The following is a 27,029-nucleotide window of genomic DNA, read 5'->3' on the forward strand; positions in this document are numbered from 1 at the left end:
GGCCCAGGGCCCGTACCGGGAAGCTGCCTTCTTTCTCAGTGGCCCCAGCTGTATCCTCCTGCAGTCTCCAGTATACCTGTACGATGAGCGGAGCCGGAGACACGCTTAGCCATCCCCCTATGGGCCGGGCATCAGATAATAGCGAGCTGCGGTGCCCGGAGGCCTCTGGGAAATGTAGTTCTTCGATGAGCAGGCTGCTCTAGTACCGAGCTGAACGCCCGGTTCAGACTACAGCTCCCATGATGCCCCAGTACATTGATAGGAGATAGGAAATCTGAAAGGAGTTCTGTTTGAACTACTATGTGATTCTATTCCTTGGCCGCGGGTGGCACTGCCGAGTGGCGCCCCTTCCTCGGCCAGCGCCCCTGGCAAGTGCCATCCTGGCCGCAGCAATTCAATACACCGCACTATTTGGACGGCTAAAGGATCTCTTCTCGCACCCACTAGGGGATGCGAGGGGAAAGCCGACAAAATTCCCCGGCGCGCAGCTGTTTGCCGGCTTAGCGCGGCGCCTACAGCCGCCAGCCCGTCACTTTCGTTGAAGCATGCCAGTTACCGGGCCTTAACACCCAGTTTAAGTCACGAGAACTGGCATTCTCAGACTTAAGTGTTTCCTAATCAGACAAACAGCGCGTTGAATTGAATCGCTGCGGGAGCTCCTTCCCGGGGCTATTCAACATCGCACTGAATTGAATTCTGCCCTTGTTTATAAAGTGACCCTTCACTGCTGTGCACACTTGTCATACACAAAGACTGCTTTATATTCTATTGGTGGGAGGGGGGGGCCTGCACATACATTGTTTAAAAAAGTGTCTCTACTAAAAATAAAAAGCCTTATTTTACATGAACCGCGCCACCTGGGTATTCATTATCTACACTCTCCGCCCACTGACTGTAATACAGTATTCTCACACTATGGACCTCATTCAGAGTCGGTCGAAGCGGCCGCACGGTCATACGCCACCGATGTTCGCTATATTGCGCATGCGTAAAGTTCGCAATGCACGTGCGCAAACTAGCCGCTACGATCAGAAATTTCTCTCTCCTTGAGCACAAAAAAACAAAACTAAGACATCACATGTACATAAGTATTCGCAGCCTTTGCTCAATACTTTGTTGATGCACCTTTGGCAGCAATTACAGCCTTAAGTCTTTTTGAATATGATGCCACTAGCTTGGCACACCTATCTTTGGGCAGTTTCGCCCATTCCTCTTTGCATCACCTCTCAAGCTCCATCAGGTTGGATGGGAAGCGTCGGTGCACAGACATTTTCAGATCTCTCCTGAGATGTTCAATCGGATTCAAGTCTGGGCTCTGGCTGGGCCACTCAAGGACATTCACAGAGTTGTCCTGAAGCCACTCCTCTGATATCTTGGCTGTGTGCTTAGGGTCGTTGTCCTGCTGAAAGATGAACCGTCGCCCCAGTCTAAGGTCAAGAGCGCTCTGGTGCAGGTCTGAGAGTCCTTCAGGTGCATTTTGGCAAACTCCCAGGTGGACTGCCATGTGCTTTTTTCTAAGGAGTGGCTTCCGTCTGGCCACTCTACCATACAGGCCTGATTGGTGGATTGCTGCAGAGATGGTGTCCTTCTGGAAGGTTCTACTCTCTCCACAGAGGAATGCTGTAGCTCTGACAGAGTCACCATCAGGTTCTTGGTCACCTCCCTTACTAGGAGGGCCCTTCTCCCCCGATCGCTCAGTTTAGACGGCCGGCCAACTCTAGGAAGAGTCCTGGTGGGTCCGAACTTCTTCCATTTATGGATGATGGAGACCACTGTGCTCATTGGGACCTTCAAAGCAGCAGATATTTTTCTGTACCCTTCCCCAGATTTGTGCCTCGAGACAATCCTGTCTCAGAGGTCTACAGACAATTCCTTGGACTTCATGCTTGGTTTGTGCTCTGACATGCACTGTCAAGTGTGGGACCTTATATAGACAGGTGTATAACTTTCAAAATCATGTCCAATCAACTGAATTTACCATAGGTGGATTCCAATTAAGCTGTAGGAACATCTCAAGGATGATCAGTGGAAACAGGATGCACCTGAGCTCAATTATGAGCTTCATGGCAAAGGCTGTGAATACTTATGTACATGTGTTTTCTTAGTGTGTTTTTTTTATTTTATTTTTTATATATTAAATTTGCAAAAATCTCAAAAAAACTTTCTACACGTTGTCATTATGGGGTATTGTGTGTAGAATTTTGAGGACAAAAATCAATTTATTCCGTTTTGGAATAAGGCTGTAACATAACAAAATGTGGAAAAAGTGAAGCGCTGTGAATACTTTCCGGATGCACTGTTTAGCCTTGCTAAGTAGCAATTAATGTATACTTACCCTTCCGGCGCAGCGATCCGGTATCCAGGGCTCCGACGGCCCTGTCTTCAGCTGTGGTTCTCTGTGAAGTGTGCAGTCGGCAGCCAGGTCCGTTCTACGCTAGCACCGGCATCGCAGTTCAGGAGGGGCTGCTGGTATATAAAGGGGCGGGACTAGAACGAGTGCCTGGCTGACAGACAGGAAAGTAAGGAACTTCACTGTCCTTTTCGTATTGGAGTACGGATTACGCTATCCTGAGCTGGCGTAATCTATACACAACAGTGGAACAGAGAGCAGAGCTTTCCGTTCTTTTATTAATCGCACTCGCCATATATCAAAGTACGGTGATGCGATTCGGCCATGGAGCAGGGATGCTGCTAAAGAAGTAATGAACCTCGCCATGGAAACCCGCTCTGTGACTAGCGCTAAGCAGAGAAAACCCATTTACCGCAAAGCACATAGGAGAAAAGCGCTATATAAATAAGTTCATTTCATTAGTTATTAATAATAATAATCTTGTGGGCGCTGCCATTTCCACATGTATCAAGGACAGAATGAATTTGATAGAGGCTGTTGTATTGTACTTTTTTGCCTGCAGCAGTGGTGGGCAACCTGTACCCCTGCCAGCATGCTGGGATTTGTAGTTCCACACCATCTGAAAAGCCACAGATTGCCTATACTGCAGGGGGTCTTCAACCTTGGCCCTCCAGCTGCTGTGGAACTACACATCCCAGCATGCACTGCCATAGTTTTAGCATGCTGTTATATCAAAAAGGTGGCAGTGCATGCTGGGATGTGTAGTTCCACAGCAGCTGGAGGGCCAAGGTTGAAGACCCCCTGCTAATACTGGGTCTAGTGGTACCGAGATTTAAGTTGTCAGATTATCCTCTCCTGTTGCCCTTTGCATATGCTTTGTATATCCGCTGTTCATTATCCCTGTCTTCCCCCACGCCTGCGCCCCCCCACGCATCCCGCCTGCTCTCTCTCTTTAGTGTCTCCCGGCTCCTGCAAAGCCTTGGAAGTGATCAGACAAACTTTTCAGTCCATTAAAAGCCCAGACTGGGCTGCCGCTGTGCGTGGCTCCCCCCGGGCATGTGACTGCACGTGTGGGGAGTGGGTGTGCGGATTCGGACTGCGGGGCATGATTGGACGAGACGAGTGGGGGAGCGCTGCCTGGTCAGCCAGCAACAGCATGCGATTATGTAAGGCCTGCAGTGTCTCCGGTTGCTGGCACCGCGCTCCACTGGAGACGCCTCACGTGTTGTGCAATGCTCCTGGCCCTGAAATTCAATTAGATTGCTTTGAACGATCGTGACTCTGCATGAGATAAGCTCTTCTCTCCCCCCCCCCCCCCCTCCCCCCTCCTTCACTCTCCCGGTCTACGCTGGAAAGCAAATGGCTTGATTAGCTGCACATGAATTGATGAATTGTTGCTGAGATCGTGGGCTTTGTGTACACATCCTGGAGCCAGGGAGGGCTGAGTGCAAGTGTTATGTAACTGGCTCGGTGAGAAAGCTGCACCTTCCTCTGCTTCCATAGAACATTCGCTTCCTCCTGTGTTTTTTAAAGCCCCAGCACACACAGAAACACGTTATTCCAGCACGCTGGCAGCGGAATATCATAATAACTCTGACACTAATTTAATGTATGATCTACATCTCGCAGTAACGCTGACGCAGTTTTTCTCAGGCTCTGGGCCCCATTTCTTAATGAACCATAATACCAGCAGCATATTTTGGTTAGTGTCGCAGTGATAGGCCACTGGTATTCGCCAGCGAGGTCTCCCCGCTCCGTAGCGTCATTCGCTCAGCTGCTGGCACCATTGTCAGATGACGTAAACCGCTTTATGCCTGTGGTGGCAATCTCGCGGGATCGTACAATCCCTCTCCCGCAGCTCTGGATGCCGACATCGGGCGTGCTCAGTGTCAGATTCTCAGGAGGGTCTTTCAATGATGTGATACCCCGGGAATGTAACGTGCAGGAAGAGCGGTTATCGCTACCACTGTCCCAGCCGGTTACATTTAATACATAGAAGGGGAATTTTTGTTAAAAATTAAAAAGGATGTAGTGATACGAACGGTCAATAGTCGCCGCACAGCCGCGATTATTAATACATAGGCCCCATATTGTTACTAGAAATCCTTTTGTGTAGTTTTAGATTTAGGGGCTTTTAACGATTTTTTGTGTGGAAATGTAATTGGTGGATTGGTTTAGTCGCCGACAGGAGGAGCAAATGACTAATAGTAAATGTAATGTCTAGATTAGTAACGTCTGTATTGTTATAACTAGCTAGAAGACTTTACAGCACTCCAGATCATCTATTTGACGGCTTAATCAGTAACGTAGCTTATCAAATCCTTAGAGCAGTGATGGTCAACAGGAGGCCCTCCGAGCGTACACCTGTGGGCCCTCCGAGCCTACACCTGTGGGCCCTCCGAGCCTACACCTGTGGGCCCTCCGAGCCTACACCTGTGGGCCCTCCGAGCCTACACCTGTGGGCCCCTAGTTCCTTTCTGCTTTGTGACTCCTTCCCCTTTTCTACTTCAGGGTCCATAGGGTATCCACAGGATACCTTGGGGTATAGGTGTGACGTCAGTCGCAGGGCACCAAAGAGTTAAGCTTTCAGCCTCCCAGGATGCACTAGGTCCCCCTCCTATACCCCGCCCCCGGGCCAAGGCACCTCAGTTTAGTTTGGTGCCCGGCCGGAGTCGGGTGCACCTGTTGGAGTGGGGGCTAGAAGAGCCCCTGAAGCTTTTTCTTCATGCAGCTGTGGCTGCACATCTGGATGAACAGCATGGACAGTCAGTCCTGACGTCCATGCTGTCTTCCCTACACCCCGCCGGTACCAGAACGCCGGTACTGATCCGGGGATGCTGGTGGGCGTCTGGGGTCACAGCTAGCGGTGACCCCAGATGCTCCGGACCATGGCCGGATTCAAGGGGGACAGAGGTAAGCAGCGGGGTCCCGCGGTGGGTCCCCGCTGATCACATGGTCCTAAGTCCCCAGGCAGGGGGCTCCCTGGGGACTGGCTGCAGCGTGGAGCCAGGCGACCAACCTGCGCTTCCACTACCCCCTGGGACAGCAGACCGCAGCAGAGCGGTAGCGCTGCGGCGTCCCAGGGGTTAAATGCATGCCAGGGGAGCGCGCCTTCCCTGTCTCACAGCCGGCGCCTCCCCCGCTGCACACAGCCCTCTCTGCACTGTGCTGACTGGTCCTGTGTCAGCGCTCCTCCCCCAGGCCAGCTTCTCTCTGCTCCTCGGCGGCCATCTTCTCTGCAACGCATGGTGAACGCTGCTGGAAGTCTGGAAGGAAGCATCGTGGTCTGGGTCCCCCCGCATACCTCTCCTCCGCTGTGGCTCAGGTCTGTGTATGCAGCGCTGTGTCCTACCAGGCCCTGTGTCTGTGTAGTTGAGTGATCAGCGCTGTTAGTGCAGGAATTGTTATTTCTCTGCATTGTATGTGACTGTGCTAGCGCTGCCTGTAACTTTTCTTCTCTAAACTGTCAGCTTTATTACTGTCCCTGTTCTTTCTGCTAAAGCCCTTGCGGTGCGGTGCTGCAGGGTGGTCTCTCGCCTATTTAATACTTAATTGGTGAGAGAGGTCACATACGTGGTGCCATAATGTCTGAAAGTGATTTTCCCCTCCGGCTACAGTGTACCACGTGCAAAGTACCGTTAGCGGAGGGGGAGGGTAGCGCGGAGGGCCTTTGCCGGCAGTGTTTGTCCATGGCGCGGCCTATTACGGTTACAGCACCGGTACAGGAGCCGCCCTGGGCTTGTTTCGCTCAGGCGTTAACAGCTTTAGTGGGCCAGTTAGCTCCGCAGCCCGCGTTTACTCCGATGGGTTTGCCCCAGCAGTCTGTGGTGTCGTCACCCATGCAGGGGTTCCCACGACAATTGGTGGTACCCCACAGTCTCCCTATTTCCCCGCTCCCGGGTTCTCAGGAGCCAGCGTGGGTTAACTCCCTGACGAGTTCTGTACAGCACTTGTCGGATGTGTTGCAAGGGGAGTCTGTGATGCGGCCTCATAAAAGGCCGGTGGCGTCTCTGTCCGCTCCTTATGAGGATGACGAAGGGACGTCTGATGATGGGGAGATTCTGGATCCTTACGATCAGGAACCTTTCCATACTAAGGACGCTGATGCTAAGTCCAAAGTATATATTCCTGGACTTATTCGGGCGGTCCGCACAGCCTTGGTGATTGAGGACGAAGTTCCCCCAGCGGCTAAATCTAAGTATGCCTTTTTCAAAGATGTGAAGGGCGATGCCACAGTCTTTCCTCTTTCGGGTCAGTTGGTGGACCATTTAGAGGAGGCGTGGAAAAAACCTGGCAAAAGATACCAGCCGCAGAGACGCCTGGCAGTGGCTTATCCGTTCGCGGATAATTATTTTGCGAAGTGTGAATCCCCTCCACAGGTGGATTCTCACGTGACCCGTCTTGTCCGTAGTGCCACATTGCCGATGCCATCCATGTCCTCCCTTAAGGATGCTACGGACCGCAAGGTAGAAATCTGCCTGAAGTCCGCTTATTCCCTTGCAGGGGGGGCAGCACGGCCGGCTATGGCCATTTGCTGGGTTGCCAGAGCGATGGAGCGCTGGGCGGATTCATTAGAGGCTTCTTTTGAATCCGACTGTCCGGCCGAACAGGCGGAGTTGATTGGCAATCTCCGTGATTCGGCCACCTACATCAACGAGGCGGCTCTAGACATTAGTACTCTGGTGTCTAGAATTTCTTCAGCAGCGGTAGCTGCTCGTCGCACCTTGTGGCTGCGATCCTGGAAGGCGGACGCAGATCCAAGAAAGGTCTGGAAGCGTTGCCATTTACCGGAGAAGTTCTCTTCGGTCCGGATCTGGATAAGATTGTGGCCACGCTGGCGGCAGCCAAATCTGCTTGTCTCCCGTCGGCCGCTGCTCCTTCTGGTTCTGGACCATCGTCCTTTCGGTCATCTAGGGCCCAGGGCAGGCCCAAACCACAGTCGTTTCCTCGACAGGCTGGCCCTAAGAAATCGGTCAAGCCCCGGAAACAGGCATGGAGTACCAGACGTCCGGCCCCCAAGCCAGATGACAAGCCTGCGGCCTGACGGTCCGGGTCTCCCCTTGGGGGATCCCAGGGTGGGAGGCCGCCTGCTGCAGTTCTCCCGGTGTTGGTCGTTCACTACGACAGACACTTGGGTTCTGGAGGTGGTCTCTCACGGGTACGCCCTCTCCTTCCGGCACAGACCCCCGGCTCGATTCTTCACCACGGGTCTACCATCAGACCGGAACAAGGCTACGGAGCTGCGGAAGGTATTGCACACTATGCTCCAGGCTGGAGTTATAGTGCCTGTTCCATTCTCCCAGAGGGGCCAGGGTTTCTATTCAAATCTATTTTTGGTACAGAAACCCAATGGGTCATATCGTCCGATTCTCAACCTCAAAGCACTCAACAAGTCTTTGCGGGTCCCGAAGTTTCGGATGGAGACCCTACGGTCCATCATTCTGGCGCTGGAACCTGGGGACTACATGGTGTCATTGGACATACAGGACGCTATGGCGGTCATGGCGGCTTCTCTGCGGCTGCAAGGAGTCCGCATGTTGCCGTACTTGGACGACCTGTTATTGGTGGCAGGATCTCCAGAGCTCCTGTTACACCACTTGGACCTGACCATTGCACTGCTGCAACGGCACGGCTGGCTAATCAACTGGCAGAAGTCCACTCTAATCCCGTCTCGGAGGATTCTGCATCTTGGAGCCTTATTGGACTCGGGACAGCAAAGGATCTTCGTGACGGAGGACAAGATCTCTGCTTTACAGTCAAGGGTGCGCAGTTGTCTGCACAGCCGCCGGGTGTCCTTACACTCGGCGATGAGGTTACTGGGCTCCATGGTGTCGGTGTTCGACATGGTGGAATACGCCCAGTTTCACTCCAGACCTCTGCAGCACCTGATCCTGTCCAAGTGGAACGGGCTGCCTCAGTCTCTGAAGTTCCAGACGATTGTGCTCACCCCGGAGGTTCGCCTGTCCCTTGCGTGGTGGTTAAAGACGACCCACCTCAACAAGGGACGTCCGTTCTGGGTTCCAAATTGGGTCCTGTTGACAACGGACGCCAGTCTTCGGGGCTGGGGAGCAGTTTCGGGTCCACACTTGTTCCAGGGCAGGTGGACACCGACAGAAGCGGAGCTTCCAATAAATATCTTGGAACTCTGTGCGGTCTTCAATGCTCTCCTGCAGGCACAGCGGTTTCTCCAGGGTCACCCGGTGCAGGTCCAGTCGGACAATGCTACCACCGTGGCCTACATAAACAGGCAAGGAGGAACTCGCAGTCGCGCGGCTCTCGTAGAGGTCTCTCGGATCCTGGTTTGGGCGGAGCGCAATCTTCCGGCCATATCAGCGGTCTTCATCCCGGGAGTGCTAAATTGGGAGGCGGACTTTCTAAGTCGCCAGGACGTTCATCCAGGGGAATGGTCCCTGCACCCGGACGTTTTTCAACTACTGGTGGACAGGTGGGGTCTTCCAGAAATCGACCTCATGGCGTTCCGGCACAACAACAAGTTGCCGGTGTACGGGTCTCGCACAAGAGACGAAGGGGCGTCTCTGGTGGATGCTCTGTCCGTCCGGTGGACGTTCAGGTTCGCATACCTGTTCCCTCCGGTCTCCCTTCTTCCACGGGTAATCCGGAAATTCAAACAGGAAGGAGGGACGCTCCTGTTGATAGCTCCCGCGTGGCCCAGACGGCACTGGTTCTCAGACCTTCAGGGTCTGTCCGTGGACAGTCCTCTGCGGTTGCCGCTACGACCGGACCTTCTGTCTCAGGGTCCTTGTCTTCACCCGGACCTGACTCGGCTGTCTTTGGCGGCGTGGCTGTTGAGACGGCCATGCTGAGGTCCTGGGGGTTTTCCAGCTCTGTGGTGCGTACCATGTTACGAGCTCGGAAACCGTCTTCCGCGAGGATATACCATCGCGTGTGGCATACGTTCTTCCAGTGGTGTCGACCGAGAGGTTATGCACCGCGGGAGTTTCGTCTGTCTCGGATTCTCGCCTTCCTGCAAGCGGGACTAGATCATGGGCTTCGCCTTGCTTCTTTGAAGGTACAGGTTTCGGCCCTATCTGTCTGGTTTCACCGTAGGATTGCTACAATCCCGGATGTGCGCACCTTTATGCAAGGTGTTCTCCGTATTCAGCCGCCCTTTGTTCCACCTGTGGCGCCTTGGGATTTGGCTGTGGTCCTGAGGGCTCTCCAAGGACCGCCGTTTGAACCACTGGGCGCAGTGGATATTAAATGGCTAACAGCTAAGACTGTTTTCCTTCTGGCCGTTGCTTCAGCCAGACGTGTTTCTGAGTTAGGGGCTCTTTCTTGTAGACCCCCTTTCTTGGTTTTTCATGGGAACAGGGCAGTGCTCCGCACTCGGCCCGAGTTTCTTCCCAAAGTTGTTTCCCAGTTTCATGTTAACGAGGAAATAGTTGTTCCGGCCTTTAACTCACCGGGTCTTTCCGTGGGTGAGGCCTCTTTGGATGTTGTGCGGGCCTTAAGGACTTACGTTGACCGCACTTCTTTGTTTAGGAAGTCGGACGCTTTGTTGTCCTCTATGGCTTCTGTAAAAAGGGTTGGCCTGCTTCAAAGCAAACTTTGGCAGCCTGGATCCGTATGGCTATTTCTGAAGCTTATCTTCATGAAGGCCTACCGGTCCCTCCTTCTCTGAAGGCTCATTCCACTAGGTCTGTGGGTCCTTCGTGGGCAGCTCGACGTGGTGCCTCGGCAGTTCAGATCTGCAAGGCTGCTACGTGGTCTTCTGTCCATACCTTCGTGAGGTATTACAGGTTTGACACCTTCGCCTCTCAGGATGCTTCCTTCGGGCGGCGGATTCTCCTTTCTGCACAGGAGCGTCCCCACCCTTAAAGGATACTGCTTTGGGACATCCCCAAGGTATCCTGTGGATACCCTATGGACCCTGAAGTAGAAAATATGAGATATGGTAAGAACTTACCCTTGTTATCTCTATTTCTACGAAGTCCATAGGGTTCCACAGGACTCCCGCCCTGTCGCACCTGTGCTGCAGATGGGCTTTGCTCTGGTCACCGGTTTTCCGTCTCCCTCTGGTGAGAATGTGATTCTTGTATGTGTCCAGATCTTTGTTCTCTCTCTTCCTTCTCCTCCTCCGGCCTATGGCTTGGTAACTAACTGAGGTGCCTTGGCCCGGGGGCGGGGTATAGGAGGGGGACCTAGTGCATCCTGGGAGGCTGAAAGCTTAACTCTTTGGTGCCCTGCGACTGACGTCACACCTATACCCCAAGGTATCCTGTGGAACCCTATGGACTTCGTAGAAATAGAGATAACAAGGGTAAGTTCTTACCATATCTCATATTTTATCTGCTCTATGCCCTGTCAGCTTATATTTCTTTATGCTTCACCCGTGCCTCAGCTTTTGTTTAGTAGGGATCGGGATCGCTGAGGGATGTTTCAGGGACCTGAGGGATCAGAGGTCTTTTGGGGGTAATGGGGTATCTAGTGCTTGTAGACATGTTGTGAATGAGCAGTCCATTAGCTGTCTGCTAGGTTTCTGACTGTATGTGCATGCGTGTATGTGTGTATGCGTGTGTGTGTGTGCATGCGTCTGTATGTGTGTATGTATGCATGGAGGGAGGGGGTGGTCTCTTACATGTGGTTTATCATTATTTAAACATATTGTTTTAACTTAAAGGGTGTTGTGCGGCCCTCTAGAAGGTTAGAGGCCCTAGATGTATCTCTAGGTGCTAGTGATGTCATTGCTGATGTCCCTAGTCCTTAGTGAATTTATAGGCTACATACTGGGACAGCCCACAAAATGGCTTCCATTACTATGTACACTCAGTGAGTATCCTTGGAGAGTCTATAGTGGACTAGCTAGGCAGTGTTCTAGTCCCATTTACAGCAGTTAATATATTACGCGAGCTAGCCGAAGCTCTTGGGGTATCCACTCCACCCCCTAAGGCGACAATGTATCCCCCTTCTTTACTGCTGCCAGAACTGACATGCAGAATGTCTGCCATGTTTTCTGCCAAACTTTATTAAGCCTCTGAATAAAGTGGAATTACTGCGATTGCCAAAATGTTGGCGTTCCATATGTCCACTTTCTCTTCAGAACTCCTCTAGAATCCTCTGGTGTTCGATTGGTTACCACACACCCGAGGCAGCCATTTTGTGGGCTCTCTGTCTTCATCCCTTTCCTCTCATTCTTGAAGGTTCCCACACGAGGGGCCACATTCCCACACGAGGGCCAAGATGTGGCTGCAGCAAAACAGACGGTAGCCGCGATACCTCTGATTGGCTTTTTTTGTTTTCTTTCAAATATCCCACTTTTTATCAAATCTGTCTCCACAGCGTACAGCAGCGCAAAACCTCCCAACCACTCTGCCAGGCCTCTAAAATTCTGACTCTCCCATCAGTACAGTTGAGAGGTATCTTATTCTATTAAGTGCCTCATGCCCCAGTCATGTGATTGGTTCGTAATAAATTGATAGACTTAATTTTATATAAATGTTGGTTGCACCTTGGGGCCGTATTCAGTTGCCTGCGAAAAGCCGAGATCTGCAAAAAGTTCTCAACGGTGACGTCATTTCGCCAGGCGAGAACTTTTCCTCGTATTCAGTTGCAAAGACTTTCTGCCGGTGCACAGAAAGGAGGTGGGAAAAAGTGCAGAATTGGGGGTTTAGGGTGCAAAGTTACGGGAACACCCCGGCAGGCCTGGGACAGTCCCCCAGAGGTAATCTGTGTCAAAAAAAGTTAATAAAATACTTTAGAACACCTCAGAAAAGTACTTTAGTTTTTTGGGGCGAAAAAAACTAAAGTTGGGGGACAAACTTAAAAACTAGCGAAATCGACTCCAGGGATCCCCCAAGTGTGCCCCACCTGTTTTTTTGATTGCAAGTGCTTGCTGAAGGTGCGTTTTTTAGGATTATTAAAAACGCACTTCAGCGATTATTAATCATGCTTACACCCATTTTCATGTACCCCAAATTAGCTGGGACTAATTAATTTTCCAATAATAAACTGCCAAATGCTATTCTTCACCACTTGTGCAAAGACGCTAAATAGCAACAATTGAGCGCATTAAAGCGCCCCAAATACCTTCAGCAGGGCTATTCAGGGGTATCCATAGTGATCCCCCATGTCAGTGCATCTTTTGGGGGGGTTGACAGGAGGCTGATTTCCCCAAATCTGACAGTACTTTTCGCCGATCTACGTTTCGCCGGGACGCGTTCTCGCGTCCTTTGCAATTGAATAGGGCAAATCGCAGTGACGAGCCCGATACTTATCCGGAGGCAAAACTGGCGATGACGGCAAAAAGTCCGGGGCTTTTCGCCGGCAATTGAATACCGGCCTTAATGTGTAAAAGACACATATGACAAGTGAGCAGAGTGGTCCATGATTATAATTCAGGAAAGAAATGGGCATAAGGTTTGTATCGGGGTGTGATGCAGACATGGTTTATGCAGAGTGGCAGGGAGAAAGCTGGTCTTTGTTGGTAGATTTGGCTGCTGACTTGGCGTTACCAGCAGGAGCCCTTAACCCCCAAGTGACCCGTTAACACGTTCCGTGTCCTCTCTGTCTGCTGATGGTCCCCTGGTGAATTGAAGGGGCGTACAGAGAGGCCTCTGATCCTGATAAAGCCAGAATCTTTTTTTTTTGGTTTAAAGAGCTCATCGTAAGTGTATATTTGAGGTACATACAGTTACTATATGTTACTATTTAGAGGCCAACTTAGTGGGCATCAAATAAAACATAAAAAAGAGAATTTTCTTTTTGCGGAGATGCCTCTGTTTATGTATGCGCCTCGGCCCTTGTTTTTCTGTGCGGTGTTTGGACCAGTATATGAAGGGCACATCTGGGGCATATCTGCTAATATTGCTGTCTGGTATTAACTTTAATTGTCTCATGTATGTCAGACAATGAGAGCAGTTGTCTCGGGCATTACTCCTACCTGCTAATTGCATTTATTTTTAAAACGGCGACCGCCTGACGTGAAGTGGGTGTGATTATAGCCTCCTGTCAGGGTTTCCACATTTTACCGATTGTGCATTTCCGCGTATATGTAAATCTGTACACTTCTCAAAATGCTTCAGGATCAACATCGCCAGCAGTGCGCTTAGGGCCTGATTCAGACCCGTTCGCAAGCGGCCGCTCGCTCGTACGCGGCCGATGTTATGCATTTGCGCATGCGTATGTATCGCAGTGCACAAACTGCTTTGAGCGATCGGGTAGCGTTCGCTCGCCCAGCAAAGACAGCCCAGTGGAATGAGTGACAGGTGAGGCCGTTTGTGGGTGGTAACAGGGGCAGGGCAGTAGTAACGGGGGAGTGGAGGTGCGAACGCAGTTGTGCCTGAGTGTTTCAACGCCGTTTCAGAGGCGTACATAATTAACAGGCAGCGTCATAGGACATTTCACCTGGTTGATTTTTACACTGAAGTGTTCACAGTGCTTGCGGTAGGGTAGTCAACCTCAAGCGCTGCGATCTGACCCGATGGTTGTATATACTTTCTGGAGATGACGTACGTTAGTGGGCGGGTAAAGACTGGCAGGTGGGCGTCTATAAACACAAAGTGATTGCTCGCCAAGACATAGTGGGCGTGCTTATGCCTTGCCGTGCGATCGCCTGCCTTGACGTCACTTAGCTGAATTTGCATACGCTGGGAGCGAGCGGCCGCATCTAGCGAGCGGGTCTGAACCAGGTCCTTAGTTTGTGTGAATCTATGGCAAAGGCAAAAGGTACGCCACCTAAAAGGCGCATAAGCGCGTAATTGCTGCTACTCCTGCTACGGTTTCCTCGCACAATCCAAATATATCCTGGTAGGTTAATGGGCTCCTGACAAAAAAAAATGAACCTTAGTGTGTAAGTGGTGGGTGTGCGTGTACATGCGATAGGGAATATAGAGTGTAAGCTCCACTGGGACAGGGACCGATATATTCTCTGTAAATCGCTGCGGAATGTGTGCGCTTTGTAAATAACTGATAATAAATAAATGTAACACTGAATCCGAAATAATACTTTGAGACAGACCCAGTTTTAGGTAATTATCTTTGCTGGTCATTATACATGCGGGGTAATTAGTCCGACTTACAGCTACATCTTAATTTAGTAATAAATATACGGGATTGCATTATATTTTAGCTTCACTGACTTCTTATCCATCGTTCTCGCATGAATAACCTATACATCAAGTCATTTGGGACACAGCTGGGGATGGAGCAGCAGCCGACAAGAAGACTTTATATTCTGCTCGGGCACAATGCAAAACTTTTCTTTCTCTCTTTGTATTTTTTGCTGTTAAGCTGCAGAATTCCGCAGACCACAGTCTAAAGCCATCTACATCTCTCTGCTCTTCATTCTTAAATATCACGCCCGCTGAGGTATATCCGCGCCTCAGTGCTCCTGGCCATAAATCCAGCAGTCGGATTTTCTGTACCACCGTTTGGACGGGAACATTTTTCAAAGTCAGCAGCACAGGCCGCCAAGCTCTGCGTTTTCGCACTGCCGTGGGAGTAAAATGTGCTCCTTTTATATCTTAAATCACCGCTCCTATCCTCTGTGACTCCTCCCGGTGCCAGTTCCCGACGCGGCCCTGCCAGGAGGAACAGCTTCTCTGCCAAGACCAAGATAAATCTCTTCATTATTGGCATCTGCTCTGTTTCTTCCCTACTTTTTTTTTTTTTCCTTTCCACGTTCCTTTGTTCCTTCCCTCTCCTCCTATCTATCTGCTGCCTGACAGTTTCGGCACGTTGTTGGATCACCATGAAACTTCTCCGCACGCCGCCGTCCAGGTGTTATTGTGCTTGAGTGGGACACGCTGGCAGGCTGTCACGGTAAATGTTTTCAGCGAGAAATGTGCGAGCAGATGCTCGGGATGTCAGTGACGGAGACAATGATAGTTATCATCTTGTGATTCATTTTCTGTCTTTCAGAGACTTCACGTCGCAGAAATGGCACAAAAATTATTGTTTAATGCTGCCATTCCCAGGCTGGTGCCTACGTTTACCCCAGGTGAACCCAGTACAGCTGAGATTCTAGAATTGAATCCTATGGGGTCTATTTACTAAGCCTTGGATGGAGATAAAGTCGACAGGGATAAAGTACCAATCAAACAGCTCCTAGCTGTCATTTTTCAAATACATGTATCATGGCAGTTAGGAGCTGATTGGCTGGTACTTTACCTCTGTCGACTTTATCTCCATCCAAGGCTTATTCAATAGACCCCATAGGGTTCAATTCTTTATCTCCCATCTAAGGCTTAGTACATAGACCCATGTGAGTGCTAATCCTGTCCCTAATACACCTACTCCATAACCTAGTGCCTCTGACATCTCACCCTAGCCTCGAGGTGACTCCCCAGCCCTGTACCCTAGCTCTCATCTCAGTCTTATGTTATCACATCTAAGGGGAGATGTATAAAACCTAGCTATCATTCATCTAGTACAGTGTTTCCCAACCTCAGTCCTGAAGGCCACTAACAGTCCAGGTTTTCGTAATATCCATGCTTCAGCACAGATGGTTAAATCAAAATAACTGAGGTACTAATTAAGACACCTGTGCTCAAGTATGGCTATCCTTAAAACCTGGACTGTTAGTGCCCCTTTTGCCCCCTGATCTAGTACTTTCCATGAAATGATAGCTAGAACCTGATTGGTTGCTAGGAGAAACGTCTCAATCTGTCTCCGACCATCTAAGGCCGAGATCCGCTATAGTGATAATGAGTGAGTAGAGATGAGCCAGTCTTATATACACACACATCAGTATAGGGCAGACCTACATTGGGCAACATAATTCCTCTGGGTGATTGACAGGTGTGGTCTCCGCCTCTCTTATCACAAGCTCCTCCCATCAGTGCGCGGAGAGCTAGCTATGCGCAATCCTTGCCGGAGCAGCTTGAACACAACGCAAGCTTTCCTATATCTGCCAGATCAGGGCATCGGATGCTGTGCAGAATATGCGCTACTACTTACTCGCAATGTACTGGTATAGCGAGGGCTGTACATTGAGATGTGTGACTCTAGCACATGCTGTGTATTCGTGGCATTGTCTATGGTATTAAAAGAAAGAGGCTTTTTATATTTACGAGAAATCTTTTTCATTAAGTTGGGGGACACTGTGAATGTTGGGGTATAGTGGGGGGGATCCAGGAGTGCAGGCACCTAAAATTGTAAAGCTTGCTTGTAGCTGCTCTCCCTCCGTACTGCTGAGAACTTCCCCAGTAAAGGGTAAGAGGGAAACAAACCAGCTCTAAAAGCATCATACAACTGACGTAACCGAGAGCAACCGTGTAAATGGAGGGCGCCCCCCTGGTTTTAAAGAAGAGGGTTAAACAGAAGTATAAAAATGCTGTTTGTTGTTATCTGGGGCACTGGAAGCCTTAGGGGACGTCCCAACGCTGCCTCCTAAAGGTTCTGTATACTCCTACCATACCCGGCATCCCTGGATACTAGTAGAATATGGTGAATGTATAAAGAGATGAGCAGGTGATCGCTGAGACCACCCCATAATGCCATGCCCCCCCATATTGCACTCATGTTGGCATTTTTGAGGACAGGCTGCTCAGCCCTACTCTAAGCCTAATGGGGGGCATCCACTAGACGATTTTATCCCTGTCCAACCTCTTAACGATTTTCCCTTGAAGTTTCCCTTGAAATTTGATCTTCCACTCTGAACAATTTGCAAAAGATCTAACGATAAACTATGTTGTTTTAATCTGATTGAGAGCTTTCAGGTATAGTGGGCAGATAGTGGTTCATCGTTTGATCGTTCAGCGTGAGCAATGTGAAAACGATGTGTAAACGATGTGTAAGCAATCAAGTGAAATTGACCTGCATGTTCAGTCGATGGAGGAGACGATCAAACGACCAGTGGGAGCGCGCATCGTACATCGTTAGAAACAATTACTGCACGATTTGCAAACGATGTTTGAACGATTATCGAATGATTTTATCATTCTCGTTCAATCGTTCAACTTTATCGTCTAGTGGATTACCCCCCTTTATGAATGATGATAGAAGTAACCCGACTGGCAATAGACTACTTATAGGTCGGCCAGCCGAGTTTCTCAGCCTCTTAGAGGACCAAGAGCTTCTCAATTGTTCATGCAACTTACGTCCTCAAAGTTCTGCCCAAAGCACAAAGTTGTCGTCTGTTGTTGACGGACCAAGGCCGGGGTCACACTGTGCTGGTCAATGTGAATGCAGGAGACTACTTTCGGCTTATAAGAAGGCTTAGGGTGATAACCAGTTGCGCACGGGTAGGGACTGGGCATACGCTTCTTAGCGCAATTAAGGGCAGTTCACAGTCGTACGCATCTCAGTCAGATCTCTACTTGCAACAGAGTAGTTGTAACCGTGTGGCAACATGGTGTTCTCGCGCGTAGGAAAGTTCTTCGTAGGTTAGTCGGCGGAATGGCGGGCCTATTCAGAGGTGAAGGTATGCAGAGATCAGTCTGACTCCTGGCGGATTTCTTGCGCCAAAGATAGGGCTGGTGTTTTTGCGTTCTGGTGATGAGGCCAGCTCTGAATGCAGGTGTCTGAGTTCTGCATCCTCTAATACACGCAAATGACTTTGCGATACGCCAACTCGCTTTACAGCACGTGCGGAATCTTTCGCTACCAAACTTCTGATTCCAGCCTTGATTGGTCGAATCATTTAAATTCTGAGAGCAGTTCCCTTTGGCCAACTTGCTCAGTCATCTAGAAGTTTTGGGATGCAGATCTTTGTAATGACAGCACAGTGAATACTCAGTCTCACTATACATAACAACAGTGGCACACCTAGGGGTATATTTACTAAAGTGACAGGTTTTAGAAGTGCAGATGTTGCCCATAGCAACCAATCCGATTCTACTTAACATTTAACTAGCACCTTCTAGAACAGGGGTCAGGGAACTTTTTTTTACATTTTACCCCAAATATATTTAGATATGCCGATGTTACCCCCTTGATTTGAAAGGAAAGAAATAATATAGTAGTGCCCCCATAGTTATGCCCCTGTAGTAGTGCCCCCATATAATGCCCCTGTAGCAGTGCCCCCATATAGTGCCCCTGTAGTGCCGCTTTTTAAAAAAAAAACACTTATCCTAATTCCCGCTCCTGCATCCGCCGCCGTCCTCTCCGCCCGGCTGCTCCTCGGAACTATGGGAGAGACGTCATGACATCTCTCCCATAGTGCGCACGGAGAGAGCCGGAAGCTGGAGTTCAGAAGAGAACTCCAGCCTCCGGCTAACGCGGTGCTGCAGGGAAGGAGCCGGGCGCCGTCTGGTAATAACATCTCAGCCGGGCATGCATATGAATCTTTCTATATTAGAATGATTCATATGCATGCCCGGCTGTCCGTCCATTACCCCGAGGAATATATTTAGATACGCCGATGTTACCCCCTTGATTTACATAGTTATGTCCCTGTAGTAGTGCCCCCATAGTTATGCCCCTGTAGTAGTGCCCCTGTAGTAGTGCCCCCATATAATGCCCCTGTAGTAGTCCCCCCATATAGTGCCCCTGTAGTGCCCCCATATAATGCCCCTGTAGTGCCGCTTTTACAAAAAAAAAACACTTACCTTAATCCCCGCTCCTGCATCCGCCGCCGTCCTGTCCGCCCGGCTGCTCCTCGGAACTATGGGAGAGACGTCACCACCTCTCTCCCATAGTGCGCATGGAGAGAGCCGGAAGCTGGAGTTCAAAAGAGAACTCTAGCCTCCGGCTAACAGGGGGGCTGCAGGGAAGGAGCCGGGCACCGTCTGGTAATAACATCTCAGCGGGCATCCGGCTTAGAGCCTCCCTGCGGCACAGCCGGGCATGCATATGAATCATTCTATATTATACTATACAATGATTCATATGCATGTCCGGCTGTCCGTCCATTACCCCGAGGAATTTCATTTTTACCCCATGTGGGGTAATTTACCCCTGTTCCCTGTTCCCTGACCACTGTTCTAGAAGATAATAGCTAGATTCTGGTTGCTATGGGCAACATCTCTCACTTTAGTAAATTTACCCTCTAGTGTTGTTGGTACCGCTGTGAAGTTTCCCATTGCACAGACCGCTTTTGGCAAAGTCTGGGTCCCTCTTGATCTCTGCTGCTGTTTTTCCCCCGCTGATTAGAGGGGCGCAGATGTTTTGAGAAAAAAGAAAAGCCTCTCTAAGTAGCAATAGCCCCTTCATTTTGCCCTCTTGAGAACATATTCCCGTAGCCGCAATTAGAAATCCGCGCACTTGTCTCTGATTGTACTACAAAGCCACCTTAATGTTACCGGCGACCAGATTCATCAGGTTCCCTTGTGATTGTGAGCTCCTAACGAGGACGGCTGATTGCACTTACAGAAATGTGATGGGATCGCCTCGGATGAGCCCGCGAAGGGGTTAACCAAGTGCAATTTGTAAGCTCTAAATCACCGGCACACAATCCAAAAAGATGACATTAAGAGCAATTTTTTTTTTTATATATATATATATATTGAATAATGTTTCCCAGAAAAATGAAGCACTTGTTTTAGTAAATTGTAAATTCAGAGATTTTTTTTTTTTCTTTCTCTCCCTTCAAGGTAGCACTTTACCAAAGTCGACACTTTATGGAGTTTTTTATATGATGAAGCACTTTGGGTAAAATCGGCAGAGGCTATTAATGGTAGCGTTTCCTTCTTCCATTGTGATATTGGAAATAGACCTAATTATTGCGTTTGTTTTCAGCAGTACTTTTTAATAGCGGCTGTCAGGTCTCAGCGCCCCTTACTCTCAGGAATAAGGGGGAGATTAATCAAACCTTGGAGAGCGATAAAGCGATCTATGGGCCTGATTCAGAGCCGGTCGCTATTTGCGGTCGTTCGTTCAAAAAAAAGGGGTGGCTATTCAAATGAACCGTTCGCTCTTTGCGGTCTGTTCACGCCTCTAGATCTGAACGAGCGAACAAAACTTGCGGTCGTTTTTTGGGAAACTACGCCCCCTGGCCGCTCGCATCCTACGTCATGTCCGCTATTTATTAGATTAATCGAGTACATCGACCAGGGTATGAGCTGCTCGCTATTCTTGTGGTTGGTTTTTGCTACCACAATTTTGCGAGCAGTTCTGACTAAAATAACCCAGTGACGTGCACAATGACGCTGCTGTATTAATTATGCACACCCATAAAACGCCCGTTTTGACCTTTAAGCACACCTGCGATCGGATCTCCACTCCCCGTTTTCAAGCACTTTCCCCTGTTACCACCCACATACGCCTCTTTCTGTCACTCAAATTATCAGGCATTCGCTATTTTGCGAGCACATGAATTTCGACCGCACTGACTGGTTCGCGCATGCGTATAACGATCCGTACGCATGCGCAGTTGGGCAAACATCGCTCGGAGCGAACGAGCGGCCGCTTACGAGCGGCTCTAAATCAGGCCCTATGTACTAAGCCTTGGATAGATGTTTCGAAACTGTCAGAAGGTGATTGGTTGGTACATCATCTCTCCCATAGACTGGCCTGGATCGTACATTACTTACTGGTTTAGTAAGGTCTCGTGATGTCACTGAGGCGACCATTATCCGCGTTGGTTGCCTCTATGTTTTTACGGCTTCCTAGTGAATACATAACCTGCATTGTCGTACATCTTGGTCCACCCCTCGGAATGGAGGCGTCTGTTTTGTTTATTTAGCAGAGGAACTTGAAATAAAAAGTGATCCAAAAGTACTTTCCTCAATAGATCACCTCTCTGTCTCCCTGAATCCTGGCGTTTCCAGACCAATGCCGCTGGCTCCTGTATACAAATCAGAGCGGAATCAACGACATGCCCAATCAGTGTGATATTAGGGAGAGGTGTAAGTCTGTAATTCAGGGGTATTCAACATGCGGCTCTCAGGCTGCTGTGGAACTACATATACCAGCATGCTCTGCCACAGTTTTGCAATTAGTCCATGCCAAAACTGAGGGAGGGCATGCTGGGATGTCTAGTTCCACAGCAGGTAGTGGGCAGCATGTTGAATGCACCTGCTGTAATTGTTTAATGCTGGGGCAGCTGGGGCTGCTGGAGGGTGTGCTTTATACTGTATATACGTGTATATAGCGTTATATATATGATGGTAGCGGACGGTAACAAGGATCCCGCAGCTAAACGTGTGCCTGTGTGTGATTACACGTGAGCGCTGGGGCTGCTGGAGGGTGTGCTTTATACTGTATATACGTGTATATAGCGTTATATATATGATGGTAACACGGATCCCGCAGCTAAACGTGTGCCTCTGTGTGATTACACGTGAGCGATGGGGCTGCCTGAGGGTGTGCTTTATACTGTATATACATGTATATAGCGTTATATATATGATGGTAACATGGATCCCGCAGCTAAACGTGTGCCTCTGTGTGATTACACGTGAGCGATGGGGCTGCTGGAGGGTGTGCTTTATACTGTATATACGTGTATATAGCGTTATATATATGATGGTAACACGGATCCCGCAGCTAAACGTGTGCCTGTGTGTGATTACACGTGAGCGCTGGGGCTGCTGGAGGGTGTGCTTTATACTGTATATACGTGTATATAGCGTTATATATATGATGGTAACACGGATCCCGCAGCTAAACGTGTGCCTGTGTGTGATTACACGTGAGCGCTGGGGCTGCTGGAGGGTGTGCTTTATACTGTATATACGTGTATATAGCGTTATATATATGATGGTAACACGGATCCCGCAGCTAAACGTGTGCCTGTGTGTGATTACACGTGAGCGCTGGGGCTGCTGGAGGGTGTGCTTTATACTGTATATACGTATATATAGCGTTATATATATGATGGTAACACGGATCCCGCAGCTAAACGTGTGCCTCTGTGTGATTACACGTGAGCGATGGGGCTGCTGGAGGGTGTGCTTTATACTGTATATACGTGTATATAGCGTTATATATATGATGGTAACACGGATCCCGCAGCTAAACGTGTGCCTGTGTGTGATTACACGTGAGCGCTGGGGCTGCTGGAGGGTGTGCTTTATACTGTATATACGTGTATATAGCGTTATATATATGATGGTAACACGGATCCCGCAGCTAAACGTGTGCCTCTGTGTGATTACACGTGAGCGCTGGGGCTGCTGGAGGGTGTGCTTTATACTGTATATACGTGTATATAGCGTTATATATATGATGGTAACATGGATCCCGCAGCTAAACGTGTGCCTCTGTGTGATTACACGTGAGCGGTGGGGCTGCCTGAGGGTGTGCTTTATACTGTATATACATGTATATAGCGTTATATATATGATGGTAACACGGATCCCGCAGCTAAACGTGTGCCTGTGTGTGATTACACGTGAGCGCTGGGGCTGCTGGAGGGTGTGCTTTATACTGTATATACGTGTATATAGCGTTATATATATGATGGTAACACGGATCCCGCAGCTAAACGTGTGCCTGTGTGTGATTACACGTGAGCGCTGGGGCTGCTGGAGGGTGTGCTTTATACTGTATATACGTATATATAGCGTTATATATATGATGGTAACACGGATCCCGCAGCTAAACGTGTGCCTCTGTGTGATTACACGTGAGCGATGGGGCTGCTGGAGGGTGTGCTTTATACTGTATATACGTGTATATAGCGTTATATATATGATGGTAACACGGATCCCGCAGCTAAACGTGTGCCTCTGTGTGATTACACGTGAGCGGTGGGGCTGCCTGAGGGTGTGCTTTATACTGTATATACATGTATATAGCGTTATATATATGATGGTAACACGGATCCCGCAGCTAAACGTGTGCCTCTGTGTGATTACACGTGAGCGGTGGGGCTGCCTGAGGGTGTGCTTTATACTGTATATACGTGTATATAGCGTTATATATATGATGGTAACATGGATCCCGCAGCTAAACGTGTGCCTCTGTGTGATTACACGTGAGCGGTGGGGCTGCCTGAGGGTGTGCTTTATACTGTATATACATGTATATAGCGTTATATATATGATGGTAACACGGATCCCGCAGCTAAACGTGTGCCTCTGTGTGATTACACGTGAGCGGTGGGGCTGCCTGAGGGTGTGCTTTATACTGTATATACATGTATATAGCGTTATATATATGATGGTAACACGGATCCCGCAGCTAAACGTGTGCCTCTGTGTGATTACACGTGAGCGCTGGGGCTGCTGGAGGGTGTGCTTTATACTGTATATACGTGTATATAGCGTTATATATATGATGGTAACACGGATCCCGCAGCTAAACGTGTGCCTCTGTGTGATTACACGTGAGCGCTGGGGCTGCTGGAGGGTGTGCTTTATACTGTATATACGTGTATATAGCGTTATATATATGATGGTAACACGGATCCCGCAGCTAAACGTGTGCCTCTGTGTGATTACACGTGAGCGGTGGGGCTGCCTGAGGGTGTGCTTTATACTGTATATACGTGTATATAGCGTTATATATATGATGGTAACACGGATCCCGCAGCTAAACGTGTGCCTCTGTGTGATTACACGTGAGCGGTGGGGCTGCTGGAGGGTGTGCTTTATACTGTATATACGTGTATATAGCGTTATATATATGATGGTAACACGGATCCCGCAGCTAAACGTGTGCCTCTGTGTGATTACACGTGAGCGGTGGGGCTGCCTGAGGGTGTGCTTTATACTGTATATACGTGTATATAGCGTTATATATATGATGGTAACACGGATCCCGCAGCTAAACGTGTGCCTGTGTGTGATTACACGTGAGCGATGGGGCTGCTGGAGGGTGTGCTTTATACTGTATATACGTGTATATAGCGTTATATATATGATGGTAACACGGATCCCGCAGCTAAACGTGTGCCTCTGTGTGATTACACGTGAGCGGTGGGGCTGCCTGAGGGTTTGCTTTTGGACTGGGAGACAAAATTTTCCGTCATGTTTACAACGTCTGACTCCTACACCTAAACCCGTGTGCTGTATCCATGGTAACCCTGTGTCTTACATGCCGCACGCTGCCGAGTGAGCCCACACAGGTCAGGAGAGATGCACGCCCTGCAACTGATTTCATTTATTATCCTTTAAAGGCCAGACCTTGGGAAGAGGCAGACAAATCCGAGCCGCACTCCGCATCTCCGCACCAGACGCCTGGCTGCTGCCGTGTTATTCCCGGGCACAGGCTAGAGCCGCGTGATTAAACGGTTAATTGTCTGGGCTTGTGTCTCCGCCGCGTTCGGGGTTTGAGGATCTCATTTATGTGGCTCGAAATAAAATGTTTGAGAAGTTCTCATGTCATTGTCTGATGCGCTAGGCTAGTGGTAATGTTATGTGGCTGCCGCAGATGCTCCTGTCTCCATGGCCTCACATTTTCCCATTCAGTATATCGGCCTCTTTGTGCCGGTGCGCTGTCAGGGAAGTTCTGTGACTTTCTACTAATTGTTTCCCAATATCTTACACGTACGACCGTTTTATTTAAAGCGGCAGCGCCACCTTGTAAGGCGATTTTACTATGGTCCCCCTCCGCCTAGATAGAGCCCCAGGGGATGCTCCGTCCACACCTTCTATAAAAACAAAAAAAGAGGAAATTGGAGTGGTATGTGGGGGTGCACAGGCTGGTACAGTGTGGTATGTAGGGGGCACAGGAGGCTGGTACAGTGTGGTATGTAGGGGGCACAGGAGGCTGGTACAGTGTGGTGTGTAGGTGGCACAGGAGGCTAGTACAGTGTGGTGTGTGTGGGGGTGCACAGGCTGGTACAGTGTGGTATGTAGGGGGCACAGGAGGCTGGTACAGTGTGGTATGTAGGGGGCACAGGAGGCTGGTACAGTGTGGTGTGTAGGTGGCACAGGAGGCTGGTACAGTGTGGTGTGTAGGGGACACAGGAGGCTGGTACAGTGTGGTATGTAGGGGGCACAGGAGGCTAGTACAGTGTGGTGTGTAGGGGGCACAGGAGGCTAGTACAGTGTGGTATGTAGGGGGCACAGGAGGCTGGTACAGTGTGGTATGTAGGGGGCACAGGAGGCTGGTACAGTGTGGTATGTAGGGGGCACAGGAGGCTGGTACAGTGTGGTGTGTAGGGGGCACAGGAGGCTAGTACAGTGTGGTGTGTAGGGGACACAGGAGGCTGGTACAGTGTGGTATGTAGGGGGCACAGGAGGCTAGTACAGTGTGGTGTGTAGGGGGCACAGGAGGCTGGTACAGTCTGGTATGTAGGGGGCACAGGATGCTGGTACAGTGTGGTATGTAGGGGGCACAGGAGGCTAGTACAGTGTGGTATGTAGGGGGCACAGGAGGCTAGTACAGTGTGGTATGAGGGAGGGCACAGGAGGCTAGTACAGTGTGGTATGTAGGGGGCACAGGAGGCTGGTACAGTGTGGTGTGTAGGGGGCACAGGAGGCTAGTACAGTGTGGTGTGTAGGGGGCACAGGAGGCTAGTACAGTGTGGTGTGTAGGGGGCACAGGAGGCTAGTACAGTGTGGTGTGTAGGGGGCACAGGAGGCTGGTACAGTGTGGTATGTAGGGGGCACAGGAGGCTGGTACAGTGGGGTATGTAGGGGGCACAGGAGGCTGGTACAGTGTGGTATGTAGGGGGCACAGGAGGCTGGTACAGTGTGGTATGTAATGGGCACAGGAGGCTGGTACAGTGTGGTATGTAGGGGGCACAGGAGGCTGGTACAGTGTGGTATGTAGGGGGCACAGGAGGCTGGTACAGTGTGGTATGTAGGGGGCACAGGAGGCTGGTACAGTGTGGTATGTAGGGGGCACAGGAGGCTGGCACAGTGTGTATACATGTTTGCCCAGGCCTGTAATAGCGACACTGATTTATTGGAGCATTGTGGGTAATTCTTTATATATTACACAGTTACACGCAAAACTGTTTTCGTTGACCTCCCCCTGAATGTTTACCTACTTATATTAAACACTTTGTAAACTTTGAGCTATAAGTATGATGTACATTATAATCAGCTTCATTCATTATATAAAAAGATAATTCAGCTATATATGTAATGCACATCTTCCCATCTCACAGGGGGTTACACTGCGCAAAATCCTACTCAATCGTTACTTCAAGGGTGACTATGGCTCCTCTCTGAACGGACCCCTGTCCGTAAGCTACAGCAAGCCCGGGACGTCTGGAGGTACAGTCCTATATTCATGGGGGGTGTCTGTGTGTGTGGGGAGGGGTGTTTGATGTTATTTATGTTACCTGTACAAGTGGTTCACAACATCCACCTGGATTTTATGAAATTTTCATTTTGAAATAAAATATGCCCACAGGGCTCATTTACAGCCTGGCGTGGAAACACCGCCTACTTGGCGCACAAACACTGCGTAACTTTATTTTTACCCTGTATACTTTGAGCGGAAGACGTGGCCTCTCACCTCTAAATGCGCCCGTTATTTATCAGATACCCCCCTCTGCAGCTCCAGTTACCAGTGTGCGGAGTTGCTCCATCTAGCTCTAAATAAGGCAGAATGCCCATCTCACCTATATATCCTCTATGCTATGTACAGTTGGGCTTATGTCTCAAATTAAAGAACATTTATATTTAAAAGAAAAAAAGAAATGGCTTAGTAATGTATTTAATTTCACTTTGATTACTGCTGAGCATAAACTTTTCTATTAAGCTATAATTGCTATGGTACTGACTGCTATTATACAGTCATATTGGCCAAGTCATCTATGTACCAACCAATAGATCGGGCACCCAGGTTAAGAATCTGCATTCTACATTCTTTGAATAAATACTGTAGTTTGTTATTAAGAGGCTGAAACATTTGGTGATTACATGTCGTATTGGAAAGT

At 49.5% G+C, this 27,029-nt stretch overlaps 1 protein-coding gene across 1 annotated transcript in view; it reads left to right on the forward strand.

The window, feature by feature from the left end:
- Positions 1-27,029, forward strand: part of ITPR2 (inositol 1,4,5-trisphosphate receptor type 2) — a 318,547-nt gene that overhangs the window by 205,375 nt on the left and 86,143 nt on the right. Inside the window, exon 38 of the mRNA XM_088454805.1 lies at positions 26,253-26,361. Within this exon, the coding sequence (XP_088310931.1) occupies positions 26,253-26,361 (109 nt within the window). The remainder of the gene's footprint in view (positions 1-26,252; positions 26,362-27,029) is intronic.

This window comes from Taudactylus pleione, unplaced genomic scaffold (genome assembly GCF_031769625.1).
Source record: "Taudactylus pleione unplaced genomic scaffold, aTauple2 ptg000634l, whole genome shotgun sequence".
NCBI lineage: Eukaryota > Metazoa > Chordata > Amphibia > Anura > Myobatrachidae > Taudactylus > Taudactylus pleione.